A 25,630-nucleotide genomic window follows, 5' to 3' on the forward strand; every position below is an offset into this window, starting at 1 on the left:
CAGTCGTGCCCTTGCTCTGTTCTCTCTCCCAGCCACTGCCTTTATTGTCCATTAAATTAATAGATGGAACGTACTAACTGGAGCTCTGTACCAGTTCAGTGCGACTGGCGGTGTTGGGCCACACGCCGCTCTCGGTGTCTAATCTTGGTTGACCCAGTTTCCCTGCCTCAGATGAGCAAAGACAGTGCCCAATCAGCCCTGTTATCTGGGTCATTAAACAGCAGCCACCGTGCCGGCCCCTCTCAGCCCGCGCTGCCCGCCTTTCCGGCAGGGGCCAAGTTCCTCACACAGCCTTCCGGTGGCCCTGGGGGACCCGTGGACATCTAGCCTGGGGGTGGTGCTTGGCCACGGCTCAGGCTCCCTGATCCCAGGGGTGAGAGTAGGCACTGCCTCGGGATATGGGTCCTGGGTCCCACACGTGACCGAAATGCTGCAAAGCAGTGGGTGGAGGTGACAGTTTCTGTGTCCTCTTTCCACCTCCCCCACCTGACAGCTCAAATCCAGAATAAAAAGCCATTGTCGTAGTGATCGAAAAACAACAGCAGAGCACTATATAAGTGAGGACAGGGTTTGCCCAGTTTATGTTGGTCCAGAGCACGGCTCTGGAATCCCGACTCTGCCTTTTTGCTGTGTGACGTTGAGCCAGGTACTTGACCTCTCTGAGCCTGTAAAATAGGGTAATAGAGTCTACTTATGAGCTGTCTCATGGATAAGTACTTCAGCACAGGGACTGATAATGTTGTAACCATTCCCGTGATAATAACAATTACTATACGATTTTCAAAATTCAGCTCCCTTTTCTGGGTTGGGGCCAGAAGGCATATTTGCATATTTCCAGTTGAGTCTTTCCATCCAACCCTGTGGTTACTGTAGTCACACCTTACAGATCAGATGTAGGTGATGGGCCTTCGTCCCCTGCGCCCCCTCTCCCCATGCTCCAATGGGTGGAGCTGTCTTCTGGCCTCTCCTGCAAGTAATGACAAGTTCTTTTCTTTCTCCCCCTCCCACCTTCTCGCCCCCGTGTAGGTGAAAATCGCATTGAGGTTCTGGCTGAAGTCTGGGACCACTTCTTCACTGAGACCCTCCCCACCCTGCAGGCCATATTTTACCCCGTTCAGGTCAGTCTCGCCGGAACAGCCTCCTGGTGACGGGGGAGGACAGGAGGCCGGGTGACATGAGTTGGCTAAGGACTCGGAGGTCTCTGCAGGGCGCTGGGTTCCATCCTTAGCATCTAACCTGGAGCAAAGAGGAGGCCACGCAGAGGTAGCGATTCGTAGGCCCTCGTCACCCTCTTGGTTTGGAGAACGTCCGTATCTTCTTGGAGTGGCCTGCTTCTTACTCTCCCTTTTCTTTCCCTTTCTCCCCCCTTTTCTCTGAAGCCCAGTTTTTTTGTTTTTTTAAAAAAATATATTTTATTGATTTTTTTACAGAGAGGAAGAGAGAGGGATAGAGAGTTAGAAACATTGATGAGAGAGAAACACCCCCCAGTGGGGGGTGTGCAAGAGGCACATTCCCAGTGGGGAGTGTGCCTCTTGCACACCCCCCACTGGGAATGTGCCCGCAACTAAGGTACATGCCCTTGACCGGAATCGAACCTGGGACCCTTGAGTCCACAGGCCGACGCTCTATTCACTGAGCCAAACCGGTTTCGGCTGAAGCCCAGTTTTTTAAAAATATGTTTTTATTGATTTCAGAGAAGAAGGGAGAGGAAGAGAGAGATAGAAACATCAATGATGAGGGAATCATTGATTGGCTGCCTCCTGCACGTTGGACCGAGCCTGCAACCCAGGCATGTGCCCTTGACCGGAATCGAACCTGGGACCCTTCAGTCCGCAGGCCAACACTCTATCCACTGAGCCAAACCGGCTGGGGCTGAAGCCCGGTTTTTAAGCAGCTTCCCTGTTGCTCCCAGATTGTGGGAGAGGAGTGGTGTTCCTTGCCCTCCACAAAGGGTTCCTGAAGACGAGGTGGCAGAAAGAACCCCAACTTGGGGTCTCGTGGGGTTTGGGCAAACCCATCTCACTTCTCGGAACGTAGCTCCATTTCATCTCCTGCGAAGGGAGGAATTTAGGCAGAAAGAGAAGAGGTGTCCCCTGTGACCCCAGCTCATTGTCTCACTTATTTCCTTCCAGCCTCCTGCAGGGCTGGTCAGTGCCAGGTCAGAATGGACACCCGCAGGCAGGTGGACCCAGGTGTCACAGCCCGGCGCTGCCATGCGCACTGCCCCACTCCTGCCGCCCCAGTTCAGGGTCCTGTCTACTCGGGTTTTGGTGAAGTGCGGGCATGGGCGCAGCCATAACCCAGACGTTAGCTATGGTGGGAACTGCCTTGTGCCAGAGGTAATGGCCCACGTGCTTTGTTTGCTCTGAGTGCTGTTTTAAAGGAGCCTGGAATTCTTTGAACTGTTGTCAAATGTTTAAAAACTGGGAGGTTATGCCTGTGGACTCCATCTCCCATTCCGGGCCTGCCCCTGACAATTGTGGTGGAAACCCCCAGCCTGCAGCCCACAGCTCTCCTCTCCCCATCCCCAGCTCGTCCTGCTCCCCTGAGAGAGGACTGAGAGCACTGACGGGGACAGCTCAGCACCCCCGTGCCCACAGCTCTCCCTTCCCTGCAGTGGTCACTCCGCGGCCAGCAGTCCTGGGAGGTAGGGTGGGCAGATCTAGCCAATGAAAGAAGGCAGTCCTGGGAGGTAGGGTGGGCAGATCTAGCCATTGGAAACACAGGATGCTGAGTTAAATCTGGATTTCAGATCAACATAAATAATGCGAAGTCTGAGACACAGACTAGAGAATAATTCACATATAACTGGACACTTTGTGTTTTACTTGGCCACCCCTCTGAAGGGGGTTTGCCATCCTGGGTCTCTCTTAGGGCCATTTGGGCGTGAACATCCCAGGGGAGGGCACCCAGATGGGTTTAGGATGGGGGGTGTGGGGTCTGGGTGGGCGTTCTCACGGGACAGTTGCCGGAGGGCCTAGAGGAGCCCAGTAGTGCCGGTCTGAGGCTGGTACCACCCCGCTTCTCTTGAAAGATTATAAGACCTGGCAACAATTGGTTTTGCTCCTGTCCACTTCCCCCTAATTTCCCAAGTGATGCTGCTGCTGCTGGTCCAGACACCCCTGACTTAGGGGTGCTCGCTACCGGTAGTAACACCCCCTGAGGTGTCTGTGAGTCCAGCTGGGTCCTTCTCACAACTCCCTGTGTGTTGAGGTGTCCGTGGGGCCTACTTCTCGCTGGACAGATGTGTTTTTGAGTGCCTACCGCGCCTTCGGTTTTCCCTCTTGTAAACGGAAAGGGCTCTAGGAGGTGAAGTGAGGGCACAGATACCTACCAGGTCAGTGGCCAGTGCCAAGTGCTGGGGCATGATGCAGAAAATAGAGACTGCAGGACCTTGGAAAAGATTGGGGAGCGGGTGGGCCACTGCCAGTGAGGTGGCCAGGGCAGGCAGAGGGGTGGTGGGACTGCGCCTGGAAGGCGTGGGTGGCGTTGTGTGTGTGTCTTGGGACTGGAGGGCAGAGGGGTGCAGGGTTGGCCACACCACAATTGCCCATGTTTCTGTAAAACCTTCCTAAGGACTTACAGGAAATGCTAAACGTTCGCATGTCCTGTTGGCAGGGTGTGCTCCAAGGATACCTTTGTCTCTACCGAGAGCAATTGAGTTTTGGAGTGTTCTGTGCATACATGGGCGAAGGGGAGCCTGGGGAATGGGCCCTTCTTTCCCTTTCCGTTTTGGCAAACTTCGGGAGCTCCTAAATCAAATAGTTTAGGTTTAGCCCGGCCGGCGTGGCTCAGGGGTTGAGCATCGACCTATGAATCAGGAGGTCACGGTTTGATTCCCGGTCAGAGCACATGCCCGGGTGGTGGGCTCCCTCCCCAGTGGGGGGCGGGCAGGAGGCAGCCAATCGATGATTCTCTCTCATCGTTGATGTTTCTATTTCTCTCTCCCTCTCCCTTCCTCTCTGAAATCAATAAAAATATATATTTTTAAAAAGTTCAGGTCTGTAATCCAGCTGTACGAGCTCTAGGGTTTTTCACCTCGAAGTGGGTTTTATAATAGGACCTCGCTCAAAGGCTGGTCACGGGCATTCAGTTGACATCAGGAATATCTAAATCACGCCTAGCCATGGTCCGAGCTTCGTGTCAGTTCTTAGGATTGCTAGCTATTATTTCCTTTCTCTGTCCCCACCCCACGTGGTTGAACAAGTCCCTTCCTTCTGCTCCCCCCGTTCTTTTTCTTCCGGAGTTACATGCATGTGTATGAATCTAACAGGCCCCATGCTTTCCTCCTTCGCCTGGCATGCGACTGGTGCTCAAATAGTTACCGGATGAAGTTGAGGAAGCAGCCTTGAGTGTGGGGAGGAGGTGGCGATCTTTTCTCTTGTTTCTCCCATCTCCCGCTCTCTTCCTTCTTTCTGACCCTCACGGGGCACTCGGGACAGCCTGGCCCCCGGGATACGCGTCTGGTGTCACCTGTGGGTTATGTAGGCAGGTCCGGTCGCACCTGATGTTAAGCCAAGCTTTCATTCTGAAGGATGGCGGCCAAGTCTCCGCCTCTCTGACAGCCCCCATGTGGCTGGTGGCCGGTCCAGGGAGCGCTCCCCTCCCGACTCTGCCTCTTCTCTGCTCCAGGGCCAGGAGCTGACCATCCGCCAGATCTCCCTGCTGGGCTTCCGTGACCTGGTCCTGCTGAAGGTGAAGCTGGGCGACCTGCTGCTGCTGCTGGGCTCGTCCCAGCTGCCCCCGTCCATCGTCCAGATGCTGCTCATCCTGCAGGTGAGGCCCCGGTGCAGACGCCACCCCAAGGCCGAGGGAAGGAAAGCAGGAAAGAGACTGCCGCTGTGGATAAGGGGCGAGGAACCGAACGACCAGAGCACCGTAGCTGAGTGTAGTGTCCTTCAGTCGTTCATGTCCCTTAGCTCAGTTTCCACTGGCTGGACAGCCCCTGAGCATCTCTGAGGTCCCTGGCGCTCAGCTCTGTGCTGGGGTCCCGGTGGGAGGGAGACGCAGTCCGGTCATTCAGGCAGGGGGCGCCCATCCCTCCTCCCCTGTTCTGTCAGGGAGTCAGGAGTTACAAGTAGCAGCAAGAACCCACCGCAACCTAGCTCGAGCCAGACCAGGGCTCTCTGGAAGGTTCCTGGGGCAGGTGGGCTTCCTGAAAAGACAGCAGCCAGAAGGGAGAGCGTGTCAGGCCTCTGAGGGCTTGGCTCTGCCCTTCAGGTCTAGGCTCAAGTCTCCCGGGCTAGGTTGGGCGCTTCGGGGCTAGGGTCACCCGTTTGGGGCTAGTGTTACCTCCTCAGGCCTCGACTCGACTCCTTGGGGCTATGCTAGGCCCCTGGGGGCTGGGCTCCGCCCTTCAGGACTTGGCTCAGCCTTTCGGGGCTAGGCTCGGCCTTTCGGGGCTAGGCTCAGCTCCTTGGGGTTAGCCCAGAAGACTGTTTTGCTTGTTTTTTAAATAAGTTTTTATTGATTTGAGAGAGGGAGAGAGATAGAAACATCAATGAGACAGAAACATGGATTGGCTGCCTCCTGCACGCCCCCTTCTGGTGATCAAGCTCACAACCAGGGAATGAAACCAGAGACCTCCTGGTGCGGGGGATGATGCTCAGTCACCGAGCCACACCATCTGGGCACCATCTTGAAATTCTTAATAATTTTTGAACAAGGGACCCCGCGTTTTCATTTTGCACTGGGCTTTGCGGGGTGGGAGGGAGACTTAAAATCCATTCCACTTGGAGAATTTGACAGGACGGCCGTTGGGCTGAGCACGGCACCCATGGGTCCTTGCCTCTCTGCTCCCCGGCAGCCCCTGGGCCCCAGCGCGTGGCTTGGAATCCTTTCTAGCGATGAGTCCCCTAGGGGTCTGCTGGTTTTCTAGAAAACCTTGGTGCCTTCTGGCCCCTTTCCGGATCTGGCTGCTGTGGTCATTGTTTTAGCTGGTGTTTGCTCTGGCGTGGGCTCTGAGGACTCCAGTCGTGCTGGGCTTTTTGAACTGCCTCTTCATCTTGGGGCTCAACACACATCTCGTTCCACTGTGACTCCCTTTCTTCTGCTGCTCTGGACTTTTTCGTACTCGGTCCCCCTTTCTTTTCTAGCCTCTTCATAAGTGGCAGGAAGATGTGCTCGGAGCCTGGGTTCCATTCCTGTATTTTCTGTTTTTGTTTTATGGATTTCAGAGAGGAAGGGAGCGGAAGAGAGAGATAGAAACATCAATGCTGAGAGAGAATCACTGATCACTGCCTCCTACACGGGATCGAGCCTGCAACCCAGGCCCGTGCCCTTGACAGGAATCGAACCTGGGACCCTTGAGTCCGCAGGCTGATACTCTATCCACTGAGCCAAACCGGTAGGACCCATTCTTGGGTGTTTGCCACGGACCGGCTGTGTTCTCCGGGGCAACTTGCTTAAGCTCCCTGGGCCTTCTTTCCTCATCTGTAGAGGGAGATGTTGAGACTGTCGCCTTCCGCGGGTTGCTGGGAGGCCTCTTTGCTTTGATAGTGTCACGTGCTTCTAGAAAGTGCCTGCATGCCGAGTGTGACCGTGGGGGTGGGATTCCTTTGGTTGGGGCCAATCCTCAACCTTGGAGCTGGGGTGGGGACAGTCCACCCACGCTGCATTGGTGGGACCCGTGGGAGAGGCGCCATGGCAACGATGATGGCGGGTGATCACAGGGACCCATGATGCGTGGCTCGGGCTGCAGGCCTCGGTTCCCTGCGTTCCAGCCACGAGGGCCTGCCTGCTGGTGTCACTGCCTTGGACGTGGCCGGAGGGCCCGCTGGCCTTGGCAACGCTGACTGACCTTTGCCCCTCTTGGATGTTTGTTTCCAGAGTGTTCATGAGCCCACAGGCCCCAGCGAGGGGTGTTTGCAGCTGGAGGAGCTGGTGAAGCAAGTGGTTTCTCCTTTCCTGGGCGTCAGCGAGGACCGCGGCGTCTCGGGCCCCACGTACACACTGGGTAAGGGCCACAGGTCCCGCTGGGTAAGGGCCACAGGTCCCGCTGGGTAAGGGCCACAGGTCCCGCTGGGTAAGGGCCACAGGTCCCGCTGGGTAAGGGCCACAGGTCCCGCTGGGTAAGGGCCACAGCTCCCGCTGGGTAAGGGCCACAGGTCCCGCTGGGTAAGGGCCACAGCTCCCCAGCTGCCCGGAGCCTTGATGACGCTACCAGCCACAAAGATGTGCTAAGACTCTTGCTTCGGATGCAGGCCTGTGCAAATGTGTGCACGTTCGCCCCTCGCTTTTCTCTGTGCAAATGTGTGCACGTTCACCCCTCGCTTTTCCCCGCTGGCCTGTGTCTTGGTAACCCTTTCCCCACCCTGGGATTCCCCCCGGGAACCCCTACTGTGCCTCCGCAGTGGTGCTTGTCTGGCCCGCATCTTTGACCCGTGGTTTTGATCTCCCCCTGGTGCCTGCCACGTTCATTTCTCCTGGATCTGATGCCAGAAACTGCCTATTGCACCCGCCGCCACTGAGTGGGGAAAACCGAAAGTGGTGGGTTTCCCTTTTGAAATCACCTGGAAATGGGAGGCCAGCTCTTCTGCACGTGTGGCCCGATGAGGTGGAGCTGCTGCTCCCGCTCCGTGTCTGTAGGTACCGCCCGGGCCTGCGCACCTCTGGAAGGGGCTCCTGGATTTGGGGAGCAACCCTTTTGGGGCCGTTTTTTGGTGTCTGGAAAGTTAGCATTAGTGAGCGTCAGGCTCGGCAATAGGCCCCCCGGAGAGGCTAGAGTCGAAGCTAGTAGAGTGTGACCTCCATCTGGATAGGGAAATAGCTCTATAATAAGGCATTTTTATCGCAAAAGACGTTTCAGTTGCCGTCTGAAACAAAACTTCCCTAAATGTAGGAACTTCCTGTTGGTTGTTCTATCTCCAGTAACTGGAATAGTGCCTGGTATACAGTAGGCGCTCAAACATGTAAGCTAGATGGATGGCATCTGTACCCCGAGGCCAGGGCGACCAGCACCCACAGAGGGGTGCAGGGCCGGGGAAGGATTCCCTGGGTTTAGAACCTTTTGCCCTTCTCCGTGCTGGACTGGAGTTGGAGCTGTGCTCAGAGCACAAAGCGGAGGGGCAGCTTCCAGCAAGGTTCTGCTCCTTCCCGGGCCTCTCCTGCAGAGAGAGAGAGAGAGAGAGAGAGAGAGGGAGGGAGGGAGAGAGGTTCTGCTCCTTCCCGGGCCTCTCCTGCAGAGAGAGGCAGGGCTGCCTCGGTCTTCACCGCCCCTTCGTGTTTCTCTGGAGACAGCGGCTTAACCACAGCCACCGCAGACCGGGGTGCTGCCCCAGCCTGCTGCCTGCCAGCCCCCCCCCCCCCCCACCTCCCTGGCTCGCTCATCACTTACTCATTCCACCCAGGAGCTGGGAGGAGGCGGAGTGGAAATGACAGCTGAAGGAACCCTGCCCTCCCAGCTGGGCCTGGGCGCCTGTGGCCGCACCCTTCCTGGAGCCCAGCTTCCTGCTCGGGGGCCACGGGCTCCCCTCACGGGGCGGGGCGGGGATCCAGGCAGATGTCAGGTGCCCCCAGGTTGGGCCGTGGCAGGGCTCCACCCATCATCGCTGGGCCGAGAGCCGGGAGCAAGGGTAGACCCAGAAGTTTGTTGGGTGCGGGCTTACTCTAAGAGGCTTAGCTTCCGTTTTCCGGCTAAAATAATACAATACGTGCTTTTGTCCCATTACAAAGCCAAGGCGGGAGGATTCATTCTTTTTTTTTTTAAATTTCTTTATTGATTAAGGTGTCACATATTTGTCCTCATCCCCCCATTCCCATCCCACACCCCTCCCCATGGATGCCCCAACCCCCTGTTGAACTCAACCATTGGTTAGGCTCTTATGCATGCACACAAGACCTTTGGTTGATCTCTCCCTTCTCCCCCCACCCTCCCCTATCCGCGGGAGGATTCATTCTTGAACCAAGGACCGTCCTTGTCGCCCAGGGTGATGTCTCAGTAGGAGCCGAGAGGGGAGGAAATGACCCTCTCTGGGTTACTTCTGTGTGTCATTCCAGCAAGGGCGCCCTAAGACCCTGTCCAGGCACCTTTTGAGGTGCTGCCAGTCTATCCCTGAACAAAGCTGACCCACCCCTGCCCTCTGGCGAGCACGGTCAGGTGAGGAAGGCACAGACAATAGACGAGGACTCATCCGTGTACAAGTGCTCTGAGTGGGGAAGTACAAGGCCCGTGGTGGGACTTTACCTGGACGGGGAAATCAGGGAAGGCTCCCTGGAGGAAGTGAGATCTGCTGGGACCTCTAGGCTGAATATGAGTTAGCTGAGTAAACAGGAAAGGCAGCCTGTCCCCAAAGCAAAGGGAAGGATCTTCAGGAGGGTTTTGGGGTGGGGGGTGGAGAGCAGGAGGGTGCAGCATTTGAGGAACTGAAATTGCTTCAGAGTTGCAAAGTGGCTGGTGGCAAGGGAAGGCTGGGTGGCTGGACCCTGGGCCACAGCGGAGGCACCGTCGTGCCCATTTCACAGGTGAGGGAAACGAGGACTGAGGGCACTTGGCGAATGGAGCCAGGCTTCCGAGTCCCCAGGCTGGTGCACTGCCCAGCTTTCCCACACGCTCCACCTCCCCTCGCACCCCCTCACCCCTGGCCACTCCTAGGAGACAGCCGTGATTTCACCAGGGGCGGGGGGCAGCTGAGGACTGGTCCTTCCCTCTCCTCCTCCCTTAGTCCAAGACGCAGCTGAGACCAGACATTGCCCCTCCAACCTCTGCCCCTATCAATCCAAACTGGCCACAGCCGTGCCCTTCCTTATTGGGGACACTCCTTTCCAGACTTGAGGACTCCCGGCCTCAGTCTTCCCCTCCGTACAATGGGGACCATGACATTTATCCTGCCCCTGGGAGAGGAGTGTAGTAAGGACCCAGGAGAGGCGTTGGGCGTGAGAAAGCCTGTCCCCACAGGAGGGCTTTGCCATGGTCCTGGGGCCTGGCTAGGGGTGGGAGCGGCCTAGGGCAGCTGGATAGTCATCTGAAAAGCCACCACTTACCAAATGCCTGCCACATTCCCGGTGCTGGGCATGTATTCATTTCGTCCTGGCACAACCAGCTGCGGGTGGGGACTGTGGTGTCCGGGTCTGAGACATTAAGAAGCTTCACACCAGAGGGGAGGTGACCAGAGCTGGGGAGGTGGTTTTTTGACATGTTTGATCTGGGATTCTTGGGATCTCTCTCTCTCTCCCTCTCTCTCTCTCTCTCTCTGCCAGCCAGGCCCATGGACTTGAGGAATAAGCCTCATTCCCTGGATATACAAGGCTCGCTTCAAGAAAAGATGAGTCGGAGGCCGTGATTGGAGGGCGGGGTGTGTGTCTCCCCTCCAAAGCCGTCGTTTCACTGAAATCTTCAATAGGCCGATTTGTCAGGACCCGGGCCCTCACCCTACCTTTCTGTAGCATTCCCAAAGTATCCAAGCCACTGCCCGGCTGCTTCCAGGGCCCTCTGAGCAAACACAAAAGCTCTGGCCTCCCCTCCCCCGCCCCCCACTGTGCCTCCTGCAAGAGCGGGGCGGAGGGGGGGTGTGGAGAGAGCCTTTGCCTCCAGATACCATAGTTCTCTTCCTGACAAGTAGGCATTCAGGGCTTCAGGTGCTGGGGCCTGGCGTGCAGGGTCACAATGCCCGCATTATGGCCGCCCCTCCGGTGGGGCCCGGCCCGTGAGCCCTGCAGATCAAAGGCTGGGAACCGAGTCCCCAACAAAGGGCCCGGGAGCGCCTCGCCCGCTTTCTCTCCGGGGTGTGAAAGGAGCTGCCATCGCTGGCTCCGTGCAGAGGGGACGGATGCCAGAGCTCAGGGGGGCGGGGGCAGGGGGGGGTCCTGGTGTGGGAGGAAGGAAAAGAGGCCTCCCCTCCCCCACCCTGTGTGACAGGCAGGAGGCGGCCTGGAGGTAGGTGCCAGCAGAGGGGGCAGGGGGCGGGACCCGGCCCCTCACCCTGCTCAGAGGGCCCCAGGCCTCAGGGGACACTGACAGCTTCATCAGTCCCTACTTGGGAGGTTTTCTCCTCTGAGTGGCAGGCCCGGCCTTCCCTGGTGTGAAGAAGACAAGTAGGAGAAAGCAAAGGCGACAGTGCGGGCGCGTCTGTCAGCTCCGGGCCTCCCTCTGTTTTAAGGCCTCCCAAGGGGGGTGGCTTTGGGGGCTGACCCCACTGGGGAGGCAGCTGACCCTTGTCTTGGGGGTGGCCTCTGGAGTCTGGTGGGAGTGTAGCGAGCAAACACTGTCTTCCCAGGGGACTCGACACAGCCCAGCTGCCCCTGTGGTCTGGGCTCTGCCCACACTCAGTCTTGGGAACCAAAACATTTTGCCCAGAAAGCAGAAGGAAGAGCGGTAGGTAGTGAGTCATGGCACGGAAGGCAGAGAGCAGCAGTGAGGGCAGAGGTGGGGCCAGCGAGGAAGGAGGAGGACCTTGGAAACCACAGGGCTGGGCTTCAGCTGTGTGGCCTGGAGTCAGTTAATCAACCTCTCTGAGCCGAGCACCACGCAGAAAGAAGCTGCCCTGCCTTAGGGCAGGACCCAGGCAGAGCTGTCACCTGCGGGGATTAGGAGCCGGGCTAGAGGTGGCCTGGCCCCAGGGACCATTCCGGGTGAGGCACGCGTGTGGGAGACCATTCCGCCTCCCTCTCCGGGACCCCAGGCCACACGCTGAGCCCTCTGCAGAACGTCTCTGAGTCCCCGGAGTGCCGTGTTGACCTGTGTTAATAGCATTTGAGTCGGGGCCTCCCAGTGGTCACAACGGGGTGGCTCTGCTGGCGGCCTGGGCCTGAATATAGATCTCGACCTCAGATTCCTTTTCTACAAAATGGGCTCTTCATGTTGGTGAAGCACGCCCTTCTTTGATACAGAACCTAGCACATAATAGGTGCTCAGCTAATGATTGCCCCTGAGACAGCTGCCCACCACACACACACACACACACACACACACACACACACACACACACATACATGCATACGCATGCACACACTGGGCTCAAGCCCCTGTGCAGGCCCCACATCACATGTATGCTTCCCTTTCCCCTCCTGTGAGCCCAGCATTTCCCACGTTATGAAGTGTCTATTGCAGGAGTCACGGGGACCCCCTCCTCCAGGCTGCCCACCTCCCTCTGGCTCCAGCTCTCAGCAGCAGCCCGGCAGGCCTCTCTTGTCAGCTCGCTGCCCGTTAACCTTCCCCGGGCGTTGGGCTGCTGGAATAACAGTGTCAGAGAGGTGGGCGACTTCCAGGCACCCAACCGAGACACCTTCCCTGGCTCATTCTACCAGGCCGGGGCCCCTGGATATCATCCAACGAGTTCCCATTTCTTCCAGAGATACCGCCTGGGTCCGCCCGGCACATCTGTCCCCTGTACCCCCAAATCACCTGTGTCCTGGGCCCAGCTCTGTTCTAGCTCTTTCCTCTTCCTGGACCTGCACGTAGGGGATGCTCAGCGAACAGTCCAGCCCCCCCTCCTGCCTGGCCGGCTGTAGAGTTGGGGCCACAATACGGGGTTTTTCAAGTGCCAACCTCGGGTGCTTGCTTTTGGCAGCAGTGGGAGAGGAATGAATTGTGTTCGAGGGCGTTTTTAAAGGCTGGTTCTTTAACGGGGTTGCTGCTTCTTTGAACTCTCCTGCGGCTTCTGTTTTATAGGTATCGACTTTTGTGATCATAAAAGGAATACGTGGCGATTGTAAAACATGTGGGAACATGACAGGAACGGGTGCCTCCGGCCTTCAGAGCGCGCCTCTGCCACAGGCTGGCATAGATCCTTCTGTCTTGGTGGCCCCTTGGCATGCTGCCCCCTAGTCACTCTTCCTCATCGATTAGGAGTTTTTGACACCCTCCCAGGCCCCCTCCCCCCCACGCTCTTTCCTCCTCCATGACAGCCTCTGTGGTTTTCTGTCTTGCAGCCAGGCGCCACTCCCGGGCCCGGCCCAAGGTCACGGTCCTGAACTACGCCTCCCCGATGCCCACCGGCGGCCGGCCCCTGAATGAGATGGCCCTGACCCCTCTGACAGAGCAAGAGGGGGAGGCCTACCTGGAGAAGTGTGGCAGCGTCCGGCGGCACACGGTGGCCAACGCCCACTCGGACATCCAGCTGCTGGCCATGGCCACCATGATGCACTCGGGCCTAGGCGAGGAGCCCGGGGCCGAGGACCAGTGCCTGCTCCTGCCGCCCCGCTTCTCGCCGCCGCCCCACCGCCAGTGCTCCAGCGAGCCCAGCATCACCGACGGCCCCGAGGAGCTGGAGGAGGTGGCCGGGGGCTGCTCGGAGGACTCGGAGCCCAACTGTGCCTCCCTCAGCTGACTGCCCACCAGGGGACCTCCCGGCTCTGCCCAGCAGCCAGCATGAGGACAGCTCCATCCTGTGACTCCCCAGCGGGCTCTTCCTTGGGGCAAGGCTGCCTCGTGTGTTCCTGGGGACAGGCCTAGTCTGAGTGCTCGGGGGGATCCCCTGTTGTTAGCCTCTCCGTTTTCCTGCCTGTGACCACCTCTTCGCAGCCACATAGACCCGGTGCCTGATGTCCACGTTCTGATTTCCTGCCTGGCCCGGATTTCGATTCTGGGCTTCCCCGCTCAGATCCTGGACTGCCCCCTGCCCCCAAGGACACAGCCCGGTGCCCTTGGCATTGCTGTGGCAGGAGGCGGCCTGGGCCACACCTAGAGCCCAAAAGGATGTGCCGGGGTTCCCCTTTGGGTCCGGTGAGGCAGAGGCGTGTGGGTGAAAAGGTACCTCTCCTTCCCTGTTTGTGGGGAGTGAACGGAGACGCAGCTCCTACCAGGCAGGGCGCTGGGAAAGCGCCTTCCTCATTTTAGTTTCAGGATTACAGGGAGAGAGGTGCCCCCCTGGTGCTGAGGGCGCCCTACATCACATCCGGGAGGCCTCCAGGCTGGATGAAGCCTCCGCATTTCCCCCCAGGCTTCCTCCCCAGCTCACAGAACCAGCCTCCCCGGGGGCGTTGCCGGTCCTCCATCCCTCTCTGACGTCAGAAACTGACCCTTTTCCTGTTGTGGGTGAAGGGCCGAAGGGCCGGCTGATACCAACCAACTAGTCTTGTTCCTGGGTTTGACTTGAATTTTTAAAATGTGCATCCTTTCGAAACAAATTGTTTGCGAATATTTGCACGGGGGGGGGTCTCGCACTGCTCCTTCCCAATGGGATGTGCCTTCCACACCCTCCGGGAAAGGGGACGGAGCGTTTGGGGGGTGAAAGGGACCCGTGGTGGGCAGGGCTCACGGGCTGCAGAACTCTGGGAGCAGCTGGGCTCGGGTCCAGAGTGGCCTGTGTTTGTGAGTGTCGTGGCTCGTTGGAGGAGGTAGGGAGACGGCCGCATGAGCAGAGGGCTGTAGCGATGGAATGTCTCAGTGCTTTACCGTGGGGTGTCGGGGGAGGGAGAGTAAGGTGGGGGTATACAGGGCCTTTTGGAGAGATGTTCATTCCCTGTGAATAAAGGGAATTCAAATGCCTGGAATTTCTAACCCGTGAGGCCTCCAAATGCCTTTGCTAGCGTGCTGTCTCCTTGCCGCTGCTGCCAGGGCCGGCTTTCTGTCCGCCTCGAACCTCTCTGTTCTCTTTGTCTCTGCCTGTTGGCCCCACTCGGAACAGCTCCAGAAGGAAAGAGCAGGCTCCCTGGGACCCTTCTGGCACCTTCTGGGTATCCTGTAAGGCTCGGAAAGTTTGTTAATAAAATCTCAGGGGCGAGAGCCAGCTTGGCTTCGAACGAGGCGGGAGGAGGCCGAGGGGGGATGAGGGCAGGTTCGCCGCCAGCAGGGGAAGGGCCTTCTGAGCGCCTCTGAGCCCCGACAGCATGTCCCTCCCGGGCGGAGATCCGGACCACGGCCAGAGCTGTGCTTTGGGTGGCTGCTAATTTGGAACGTGTGTTTTAACAAGTTGTTTCATGTTCCTCCTTCCACGAGAGTGATGGAAGACAAGTGTCCAGCGGAGGTCTGAGAACGTCAAACAAACACAACCAGAATCTCGGTGGGCGTGCGGGATAAAACCCACAAGTTGGCGGATGGGGGTGAAAGGGACCACCACGGGTCCCTTTCACCCCCCCCAAACGCTCCGTCCCCTTTCCCGGAGGGTGTGGAAGGCACATCCCATTGGGAAGGAACATCAGTAGGTAACAGCACAGTGATGTCCTTAATGGATGGCTTCGGTCCTTTAGCACCCGGAGCACTTGGGACTGGGCTGGATTGATCCAGGCAAAGTAATTAATCATGCTTGGGTTTGTGGGTTTGGTTTTCTTTTTTTCTTTTTTTTTCTTCGTTTACAATGTTAGCACTACATACGTGTTTCAGTGCCTTTTCCATAGAATAAGTGGCCCCGATGCGGATAGCGGTCATCAATGAAACACGTGAGCTCCCAGGTGGAGAAGGGGGGTGTCAGTCCAGACCCAGGGAACCTGACTTTGCTGAGGGCTGTTGGCCAGTTTCACCTCTCATGTACACACCGGGTGTTTGCACAGTAAACATGTCAGACTGTACCTATACACACGTGATCGATGTCCATGGGCATTCCAGCCATCGGCGTGTTTGAGCACTTTCTCCCCTTCGTGACATGAAGATTCCTTTTCATCGCTGAGTGAGGATCTTCCTGTGGCTGAGGTTCAAGGGACAGGAAGCGATCACTCGAAACTCCCAGTGAGCTCACAAACCCGAAAGCCTCTCATGCTATCTGTTTCCGAAACAGATCCAATAAACATCGTTTCGTCCACGCCACCTTCCCTGCTGCCTGGGGTGGCGCCGGGACTGGATCCGCCAGCGCAGCAGACCATCGGGCGCCCTGTCCTCACACTCTCTGTCCTCGCTTTTCCCGCCTCCACGTCCCTTCTCCTGTTGCCTCCCCTCGGGGTTCGGCAGCAGCCCTCCCCAGCTGGCCCCCCTGGGTTTTGTTTGCCGTCCTTGTCTGGATTGGCAAGTCATTTCCGGGAGCCACGGCCTGTCTGCAGAGCCTGGAAAACACCGCACAGAGTCTGAGAAGGCAGGACCTCTGCCCAAAGGGGCTTGGTCTCTTCCCGGGGTGTTTGGGTTCGGGGGGGATGCTCACCCTATTTACTCATGGGTGTCTCATGCATTCCCCTCTAGTTCGGTTTGGCAGAAAGAATTTATAATGTTTTATACTCTTGGCCTAAGTTTTCCTAGGAAGGCGAGAGCAGCAGCAGCCTGAGACCTCTGAAGGCTTAGGAAGCGCATTTACAGAGGCGTGACCTGCACTGAGAGACGGTTCTGGAGGACGGAGAGCGGGGAGTGTGTACACTTTTGTTGAGTCTTCCAAGGCTGTTGCTATGGGCAACAGCCGCCAAGCATTCAGCCTCGGCAGGTTTCATGTCCTCGGTGCACCGCCGCATCCACTCACCCGTCCACTCATCCACCCATCACGTGTGTGGAGCTGCTGCTGTGCGTGGTGCTGGGGATACAGTGAGGGATATCGCCAGGGTGCCTGTGTTTTTGGAGCTTACAATCTTATTAGGCCAACAGGAATTTCAAATAAAGAAACACACCTGATGGAATAAAATGGCAAAAGGCAGTTGAGTAGAGGGTTACCTGAGGTAAGGTGGCTAGAGGAGGTCTCTCTCTCTTTTTAAAAAAAAAAAAAATATATTTGTATTGATTTCAAAGAGGAAAGGAGAGAGAGAGAGAAAAATATCAGTGATGCGAATCATTGATTGGCTGCCCTCTGCACGCTCCCTACTGGGCATGTGCCCTGACCAGGAATCGAACCGTGACCTCCTGGTTCATAGGTCGACGCTCAGCCAGTGAGCCACGCCAGCCAGGTGAGAATGTCTCTCTTAACATTGACTTGAACTGACACCTGAGTGATAAGGAGCCAGCCTCACAACGTGCTTTCATTTTCTATGGCTGGTGCAACAGATCTACCACCGATGGGTAGCTTTACACACCCACATTTAGTGTCTCTCAGGGCTGCCGGCTGGGAGTCTGACGTGGGTCTCCCTGGGCTGGGATCACGGTGTTGGCAGGGCTGTGTTCCTCTCGGGAGGCTCTAAGGAGACTCCACGTCCTCACTTGGGAGCCTCCAGAGGCTGCCCGCTTCCCTGGCTCCTGGCCCTCTTCCTCCATCTTCAGAGCCAGCGATGGTGGGTGGACTCCCTCTCGCCAGCCTGCATTCTGCCTCCTCGTCCACTTTGAAGGACCCTTGTGGGTCCATCGGGCCCATCCCGGTAATTCAGGATAATCTTCACGTCAAGGTTTCTGTGGGCACTGCCTTTGCCGCTCTCTCAGTAGGAAACAGGCCAGCCACATGGTGTGCTAGGGGCCCTTGGAGAATGAGACTGCATCGGGCGGGTCTCAGTGGCCAGGGCACACTGGCTGGCCTGGCCCAAAGGCCTCGGAGCCCGGCCTCCACCCATCAATGCCTGGCCTCCCCCAATGACCATGATGCTGGAATCCCTTGATCAAATCTGTTACTTCTCAGCTCATATGCCTGTCAGGCCCTCATCACCCCTGTCTGGACCTCTATGACTTGGTATCAATTTGTCTCCAGATTTCATCTCTCCTGTGGACATCCCCAACTGAATTTTCTAAAATTCAATCCTTAGTAAAATGTCTCCCTGCCTTCCAATAAAAGCCACACACCTGAACTTGTCTTACACAGTTGCCTAGTTCTTCACTCGACCTTCAGAAATATGCCTTCTCACCAAGTCACTCATTCAGTTGGTTCTTAATTTCTTTGGTCTTTTGGCCTACATTTGAGGACCTTTGAGAAGAATCCTAAGCAATGTGAATATCTTGAATCTTAATAGTCTCCTGAATTCTTTCATATTCTTAGGACCACATAACTTTTAAGAAATACCTAAACTTCTGTCTTATATCAGTTAAATATCTCATAGTTTTGTCTGGGGTCCAACTTATGAGGTGATTCCATTCTCTGGAGACTGATCTAGGATCAAGTCAATTGCCTGTCAACAAATACGTTGGCTGCCCATGCTAAGGTAGTTTGGAGACGGACTCAATAAGTGGAAACAGCATAAGACTTCTGGTTCTGGCTATAGGGGAATGGCTTGTCTCAGATTAATCTTCCTGCCAAGATAATTATAAAAGTTGGACGAAATATAGAAAGCATCTGTTTGAAGGAATTGGAGAACACCCAGTCCAGACGGGATCTGAGAGGCTATGACCTCTAAGAGAAGGGAAATGTATTGGGCAATCTTCACATTCACCCTGATTTTTCCTGAGGGCATTTTGCCAAATCACTGGTGCGGGTGGATGGAGGGGAAGAATGGTGATAGCAGAAGCAGCAGTCTTACGGGGCTGAGATCAGAATTTAAGGCTGCCAGAGTAGCTGGGACTCGAAGGGAGCATGATGGAGAGGACGTAATGAGACAGCTACTCTTCAAGCTGTTGGCTGACTCCTCAGCTGAGCAGACAGCGAGAACTCCAGGAAACCCAGCAGAAAACAGCAGCTGGGAAGCTAAAGAGCTGAACAGATTTGAGCTGTTGCACAATGGTGAGGAGACAGAGGCTCATGTCCCACTGCGGTAGAGGGGCTTTGACAAACATCCTGGGCTTTTGGTTAAGGCCCCAGAAGGGCCACACTCTAGGAGTAAAAGTCATGCTCAGGAGGAAGATGGTAGACTAAAACACAACTATACCAGTAATTACATTAAATGTAAATAGACTAAACATTCCAATAAAAAGACAAAGATAATCAAACCAGATTAAAAAAATAACAATATGCTGTTAATAAGAGACATTTTAAATGCTGAGACACAGAAAGATTGAAGAGAAAAAGATGGAAAAAGATATATATATACACACACATATACACATACCATGTAAACACTAGCAAAAGAAATTTGGTGTTGCTAATTTAGTTATGCAAATTTCATAATGATAAAGATTCATTCAAAAGAAAGATATAAATTATAATATATTCATTATCATTTATTGGTCATCAATTATATAATAAACATCACCCGAATTATTTCACGTTCATTGTTTTGTGTAATCCTCTGAGCAATTTTACGAAGTAAATGTTATCATCTCCACTAGATGAGGAAATTGAAGCTCTGAGAGACTGAGCAATTCGCCTCAGGTCACACAGCTGGAAAATAACAGAGACAAGATTCAAACCTAGTTCTTTCTGACCTCTTGCCAAAGAGCTGTTAACTGTCGCTCTGCTTTCTAATCACCTTACTGCCATTTGGAGAGGACCCCTGAGGGCACGGGAGAGGACATTCGGTGGGACTCCTGGGTCTCTGCCCTGGAAACCCTTTAAGAACTAAGATTATCTAGCGGACTCTTGCGCGTGCGTGCACATCTCACACACACACACACACACACACACACACACACACACACACACGTGTAAATGCTCTGCTCTTCCATATACATGATCCCCCAAAGGTACAGAGACCTTCAAGTTGATGGACTACAGACCTCTTTGCATTTCTTAATTCAAGTTCTCAAGAATCAGGTCTGGTTAAAGAATCATGTATTCGTCCCTGATTCAGTCAATGGTGGACTCCACAGAGAAACCAGGGGACGCTGTTTATAATTTAATCTTTCTCCTCAGTCTCTCTGCTGCCACTGTGGTCAGTCAGACCCTTTTCCATGTCCAGGGACTGGGTGACCTTTGAAGCGTTACTTAACCTCTCTTTTCTTCTTCTGCAAAACGCAGTTAATTTTGCAGAGGAAAACACACACACACACACACACACACACACACACACACACACACACACACACACTGGAAACAACTTAAACATCCATCGATGGACGAATGGGCAGACAAAACGAGGTATGTCCACACAGTGAAGTTCTATTTGGCATTAAAAAAGGAGCAGCCTACGTACGACATGCTACGTCATGGACAGACTTCAAAGACGTTAAGCTGATTGAAAGGAACCAGACACAGGAGACCACATGGTGTATAATTCCATTCATGTGCAATGCCTGGCAAAGGAGATTTATTGACACGGAAGATAGCTTACTGCTTGTCTGGGCGGTGGGAATGGGGATTAACTGTACATGGGCCTCAGGGTTCTTATTGCGGGGATGGAAATGTTTATTCTAAGATTGATTTATGACTTAGTAACTTATAAAGTTACTAAAAGTCTTTGAACTGTATACCTAAAATTGCATTTTTTTTTTTAAACCTGTGGTAAGAAACACATAACAGCCCTAACCAGTTTGGCTCAGTGGATAGAGCGTTGGCCTGCGAACTGAAGGGTCCCAGGTTCGATTCGGGTCAAGGGCATGTACCTTGGTTGCGGGCACATCCCCAGTAGGGGGTGTGCAGGAGGCAGCTGATGGATGTTTCTCTCTCATCAATGTTTCTAACTCTCTATCCCTATCCCTTCCTCTCTGTAAAAAATCAATAAAATATATTAAAAAAAAAAGAAATACATAACAAAATGTGCCATTTTAATCATTGTTAGGCGTGTGGTTCTGCAGCATCAAGCACATTCACATTGAGCCCTCATTGGTATCCACCTTTAGAACGTTCTCATTTTCCCCAACGGAAGCTCTGTCCCATTAAACAACTCCTAACAACACCCCCTCCCCACCCAACCCCTGGCAAGTACCATTCTACGTTCTCTTCTATGGTTTGACTATTCTAAGTACCTCATGTAAGTGGAATCATACAATATTTGTCCTTCTGTGATTAGCTTATTTTGCTTAGAATAGTGTCTTCAAGATTCATCTGTATTGTAGCATGTGTCAAAATTTTCTCTTTTTTTTAAGGTGGAATATTATTCCACTGTAGGTATATCCACACTTTGTTCATCCATTCATCCACTGATGAACATTTGTGTTGTTTCCACTTTTTTTACTATCATGAATAAGACTGCTATGAATATGGGTGTATAAATATCTTCAAGTTGGTGGATTTTATAATATGTAAAATATAGCACAATAAGGTTATTTTAAAATAAAAAACAATATTTTTCTCAAAATCCAAAGAGCTAATAAATGGTAGATGCTGTTATCAATAACTTAAAAATTGGTAAATTTGACCAACAAAGTGAGTTTTTAAAAATTAAGTTAATTTAATAAAAAGATATGTTCATGATTTAAAAAAAGGAAAAATACAGAAAAGTATAAAGAAGAAGTATCTGTAATCTCAGAGATAAATAAACACTGAAAGGTTACTACACAAAAGCTACTAATTTTTAATTTTACTTTAAATGAGTAGAAGAAACTGAACTGAAATGAAGAAGTTGCTGAGCTCAGGTTCTCCATTTACAACAAAGCTATTCATTCCTGAACTACCTCTCCAGAGGCAACATAAGTTATAAAAAATATTGAGGCTGGTTTTTATATATATATATATATATATATATATATATATATATATATATATATATATATATATAAATACATGTTTCTTGAGGGTCAGAGTTTAATTCCCCCACATGGACAATTTTTTCATAAAAATCAGAGGACCTTTCTGATGTTTAAACAAATAAAGTTGCCTGAGTTTTTAGATGAAAAACAAAAGAACAAAGTTGAAATCTTAGCAAGCTTTTAGATAAACTTCAAAGAGAAATTACTAGGGAATGACTAGTTTGCAAGCCAAATAACGACAAAAATGACAGATCACTGACTTAAAAAGCAGGAAAAGCCCTGGCGAGTTTGGCTCAGTGGATAGAGCGTTGGCGTGAAGATTGAAGGGTCCTGGGTTCGATTCTGGTCAGAGGCACATTGCCTGGTTTACAGGCTTGGTCCCCAGTAGGGGGCATGCAGGAGGCAGCCGATCAGTGATTCTCTCTCATCATTGATGTTTCTAGCTCTCCCGCTCCCTTCCTCTCTGAAATCAATAAAAATATGTATATTTTTTAAAAGCAGGAAGGAGCCCTAGCTGGTTTGGCTCAGTGGATAGAGTGTCAGCCTGCAGACTGAAAGGTCCCAGGTTCAATTCTGGTCAAGGGCACATGTCTAGGTTGTGGGCTTGATCCCCAGTAGAGGACATGCAGGAGGCAGCCAATCAATGATTCTCTCTTATCATTGATGTTTCTATGTCTCTTTCCCTCTCCCTTCTCTGAAATCAATGGGGATATATAAAATAAAATAAAATAAAATAAAATAAAATAAAATAAAATAAAAAGCAGGAAGGAATGATTGTAGCTGGTGTCTAAAATAAATCCCAAGAGGCTGTACATGAATTCTGAATGTCAGTCCATTTTCTCCTCCCTCTGATTTGATTGGTTCTTGGTTTTGAATGTGTCTGCTCCAGCCCGAATGTTCTCACTCAGAGGTGGTGAGTAGACACATTCCAGGTTCAGCTTTCACTCACTGCAGAAAAGGATTACTTAAAACTTGGATATAAGGCAAAAAGTTAGGCTGCATATCCTTTCGAAGTCATAGTGAAGGCTTACCTCATTTTCGAGGAGAATGTATCCGTGTTTTATTTTGCTATTTATCTGTAATAATAAAAGAGTAATATGCTAATTAGACCGAACATCTTCCGGACGTCATTCTGGACACCCTTCCTGACAAAGCTGGGGCTGGAAGGACGCTGCCTGGGTCCTGAGTGCCTGCCAGCAGCTGGAGGAGGGAAGCCCGGGCCCGGGTGCTGGAGGGAAGCCAGTGCCAGCAGCCGGGGGAAGGAAGGCCTACTCTTGCATGAATTTTTGTGCATCAGGCCTCTAGTTATTTCATGATAGCTCAGATACTGTGAGGTTACATGTTAATCTGTATATTTTCTATCTGGTAGGAAGGGAAACTCCAACGGTTATAATTTTAGTAGCCTGAGGGACATGAACAGTTTCTTCTGTAACCTACCAATCTTATTCTAACACTAGAGGCCCGGTGCAAAAAATTCGTGCAAGGCGGGGGGGTGTCCCTCAGCCTGACCTGCACCCTCTCACAATCCTGGACTTGATCCCCAGTTTGGGGGATGTCGACTGCCGGTTTAGACCCGATCCCGCAGACATCCCTCTCGCAATGCGGGACTGCTGGCTCCTAACTGCTCACCTGCCTGCCTGATTGCCCCTAACTGCTCTGCCTGCCTGCCTGATCACCCCTAACCACTCACCTGCCTGCCTGATTTTGCCCCTAAAACTCAAGCTTCTGCTTTTTTGTTTTTAATATTTATATTTCTTCTTTACCAGGTGTACCGGTTAATGTGGATTTTTTTCAATAGATGGAGTTACACATATGTTGATATATATGCAATTTGATATGTATGCTATTTTGTTGTATTGACAGCAAGCTTCAAAACTTTATATGTCAAATTTGCTGAGGTGTTAACATCATAGATATTTTTACGCTTAAAAATGTTGAATTTCATGCAAAAAAAAGAGCATTTGTGGGAAGTTTTAAATCATTATTTTGAAGAAAAAATTATCATATACTTCAGGAAGCTTATGATGAACATGTTCCATCTCAAGATACTTGTGAATGCTGGTTTAAATGCTTTAAAAGTGATGATTTTGATGTGAAAGACAAAGAACGTCCAGGTCAACTGAAAAAGTTTGAAGACCAACAATTATAAGCATTATTGGATGAAGATGCATGTCATACTCAAAAACAAGTTGCAGAAAGATTAAACATTGCTCAGCAAACAATTTCTGATCATTTTCAAGCAATGGGAAAGATTTTAAAGGAAGGAAAATGGGTGCCACATCAACTGAACGAAAGACAAATGGGAAACCGAAAAGTCATCAGTAAAATGTTGCTTCAACGGCACGAAAGAAAGTCTTTTCTGCATCGAATTGTGACTGGCAATGAAAAGTGGATTTATTTTGAGAATCCCAAATGCACAAAATCATGGGTTGATCCAGGTCAACTGTCGACATTGACTGCAAGGTCAAATCGCTTCAGAAAGAAGACAATGCTCTGCGTTTGGTGGGATCAGGAAGGTGTGGTGTATTATGAGCTTCTAAAACCAGGTGAAATCATTAATGCTGATTGCTACCGACAACAAATAGTCAATTTGAACCACGCTTTGATCATGAAACGACCAGAATGTTCCAGAAGACACGGCAAAGTAATTTTGCTCCATGATAATGCACCATCACACACTTCAAAACCAGTTAAAGACACGTTAAAAGATCTTGCCTGGGAAGTATTAACCCACCCGCCGTATTCACCAGACCTTGCTCCTTCAGATGACCACTTGTTCTGATTGATGGCACACGCACTTTCTGAGCAGCACTTCAAAACGTACGAAGAAGTGGAAAATTGGGTCTCTGAATGGTTTGCCTCAAAATAAAAAAAAAGTTCTATTGGGACGGTATGCACAAATTACCCGAAAGATGGGGGAAATGTATAGCTAGCAATGGACATTACTTTGAATAAAGCACTTTTGATGTTTCTCTTGAAGTTATCGTCTTTTCTTTGATGACAAAATCCGCATTATTAACAGGTACACCTAGTAATTTTTATTTTAAAATTCAAGCTTCTTGAGAACATGCGGCATTTAACATTATTCCATATCCCTTACAGAGACCTAAGCATGGTAAACACAGCAAATACTTAATCCTTATGGGCTTCTATACAAACACTTTCCAACCAGGAACGTTTTAATAGGCAGTCTCCAAAACCTTGAACTGGAAAACCGAAGAGTAGAGTGCTCAGATTTCAGGCATTGGGTGCTGTCAGCAGGATTTCTATCCCAATTAAACTCTGATTCTGAGCTCTCCACAGTCTGGACAAACTGCCCTTCACTATCTCCAAAGTTTCTTCTTCGTCACTATCCCATTTTCCTCCGCTTCAAACCAAGGTAACAAACGAAATCTTTAATTCTGATCGTCCTCGCCGCCAGGGAACAGCCAACCTCAATCGAAATAATTTCCCGCCAGAAGCCACACTGTGAGACTGAGGACTGCAGGGCTGACTATGCACAGGCGCAATAGCAGGCTCACGTTCTAGAAGCGGTAGGCGCCCAGGGGTCCTCCTCAATCCCACAATCCTCTGGCCGCGTACTTCCGGTCTTCCACGCTCTTCCTTGAGTGGCGTTTCCTTCAGTCCAGTTGCAAGTCCAGGGGCCTCTAGTTAGAGATGTTTTTTTCTGTTCTTTGAAGTTGATAGCTGTTTACTATTTGGAATCAGTGAAGTTTCGGTCCCAAGCGCATTGATGAAACTACCGCCCATGCAGTCCACGGCTGGCGCCATCCTGGTTCGCAGTGAGAAAGGTACTGTGCTGAGCCGTTTTCCAATCGGATCTTCCCCTTCCTTCCCCAGCACACTCCAAGCCTACCCCGGACGACCACCCCAACCCCACAGACCCTTAAGACCTTCCCCCCTATTTCTTTGACTTTCCCCCATCAAACTCGCACCCTATCGCGTTGCCTACGGGCGCCCCTAACCACACCCTGGAGGCCGGGCCAGCCTGGGTGAGGGGCTGTGGTGTTCTGGTCTCTGGTATTCATTCCGGTCGTGACGCCGTTATGGTCTCTGGCTTTTTATATTATAGAGAAGATTCTTTTTTGTTTTGAAAATGCTTTTCCTGGTGGATTACATGCATTCTTTTTCCTTGAATGCTCTTGGAATCAGCTTGGCCATCTAATGGTTCCAGCATAAGTGAATGAGCTGAACAAAACCTGTGACACGTGTCCATTCTCCATTGAATGAGAGCCATGGTTTTACCGTTTTAACAAATATACTTAACGTAGTGGACAGGTCTCAGATGATACTTTCTCCTCCCGTTTTCTGTGACTGTGTGTGTGGTACGTGCTGTTGGGTTGGCTCCGACTCTGGCAACTC

The 25,630-nt window shown here is 52.2% G+C and overlaps 1 protein-coding gene across 5 annotated transcripts in view; it reads left to right on the top strand.

Annotated features, from left to right (window-relative positions):
* The window catches only part of PRR5L (proline rich 5 like), a 67,373-nt gene extending 52,391 nt beyond the window's left edge, over positions 1 to 14,982 (top strand). For all 5 annotated transcript variants that reach the window (XM_079788279.1, XM_079788278.1, XM_079788280.1 and 2 more), the window contains 4 exons: positions 1,027 to 1,118; positions 4,633 to 4,776; positions 6,829 to 6,955; positions 12,868 to 14,982. In XM_079788279.1, coding sequence (XP_079644405.1) covers positions 1,027 to 1,118; positions 4,633 to 4,776; positions 6,829 to 6,955; positions 12,868 to 13,265 — 761 coding nt within the window. In that variant the 3' untranslated portion in view covers positions 13,266 to 14,982. The remainder of the gene's footprint in view (positions 1 to 1,026; positions 1,119 to 4,632; positions 4,777 to 6,828; positions 6,956 to 12,867) is intronic.
* Positions 14,983 to 25,630: the final 10,648 nt, after the last annotated feature.

Source organism: Cnephaeus nilssonii, assembly GCF_951640355.1.
Source record: "Cnephaeus nilssonii genome assembly, chromosome: 13".
Lineage (NCBI taxonomy): Eukaryota > Metazoa > Chordata > Mammalia > Chiroptera > Vespertilionidae > Cnephaeus > Cnephaeus nilssonii.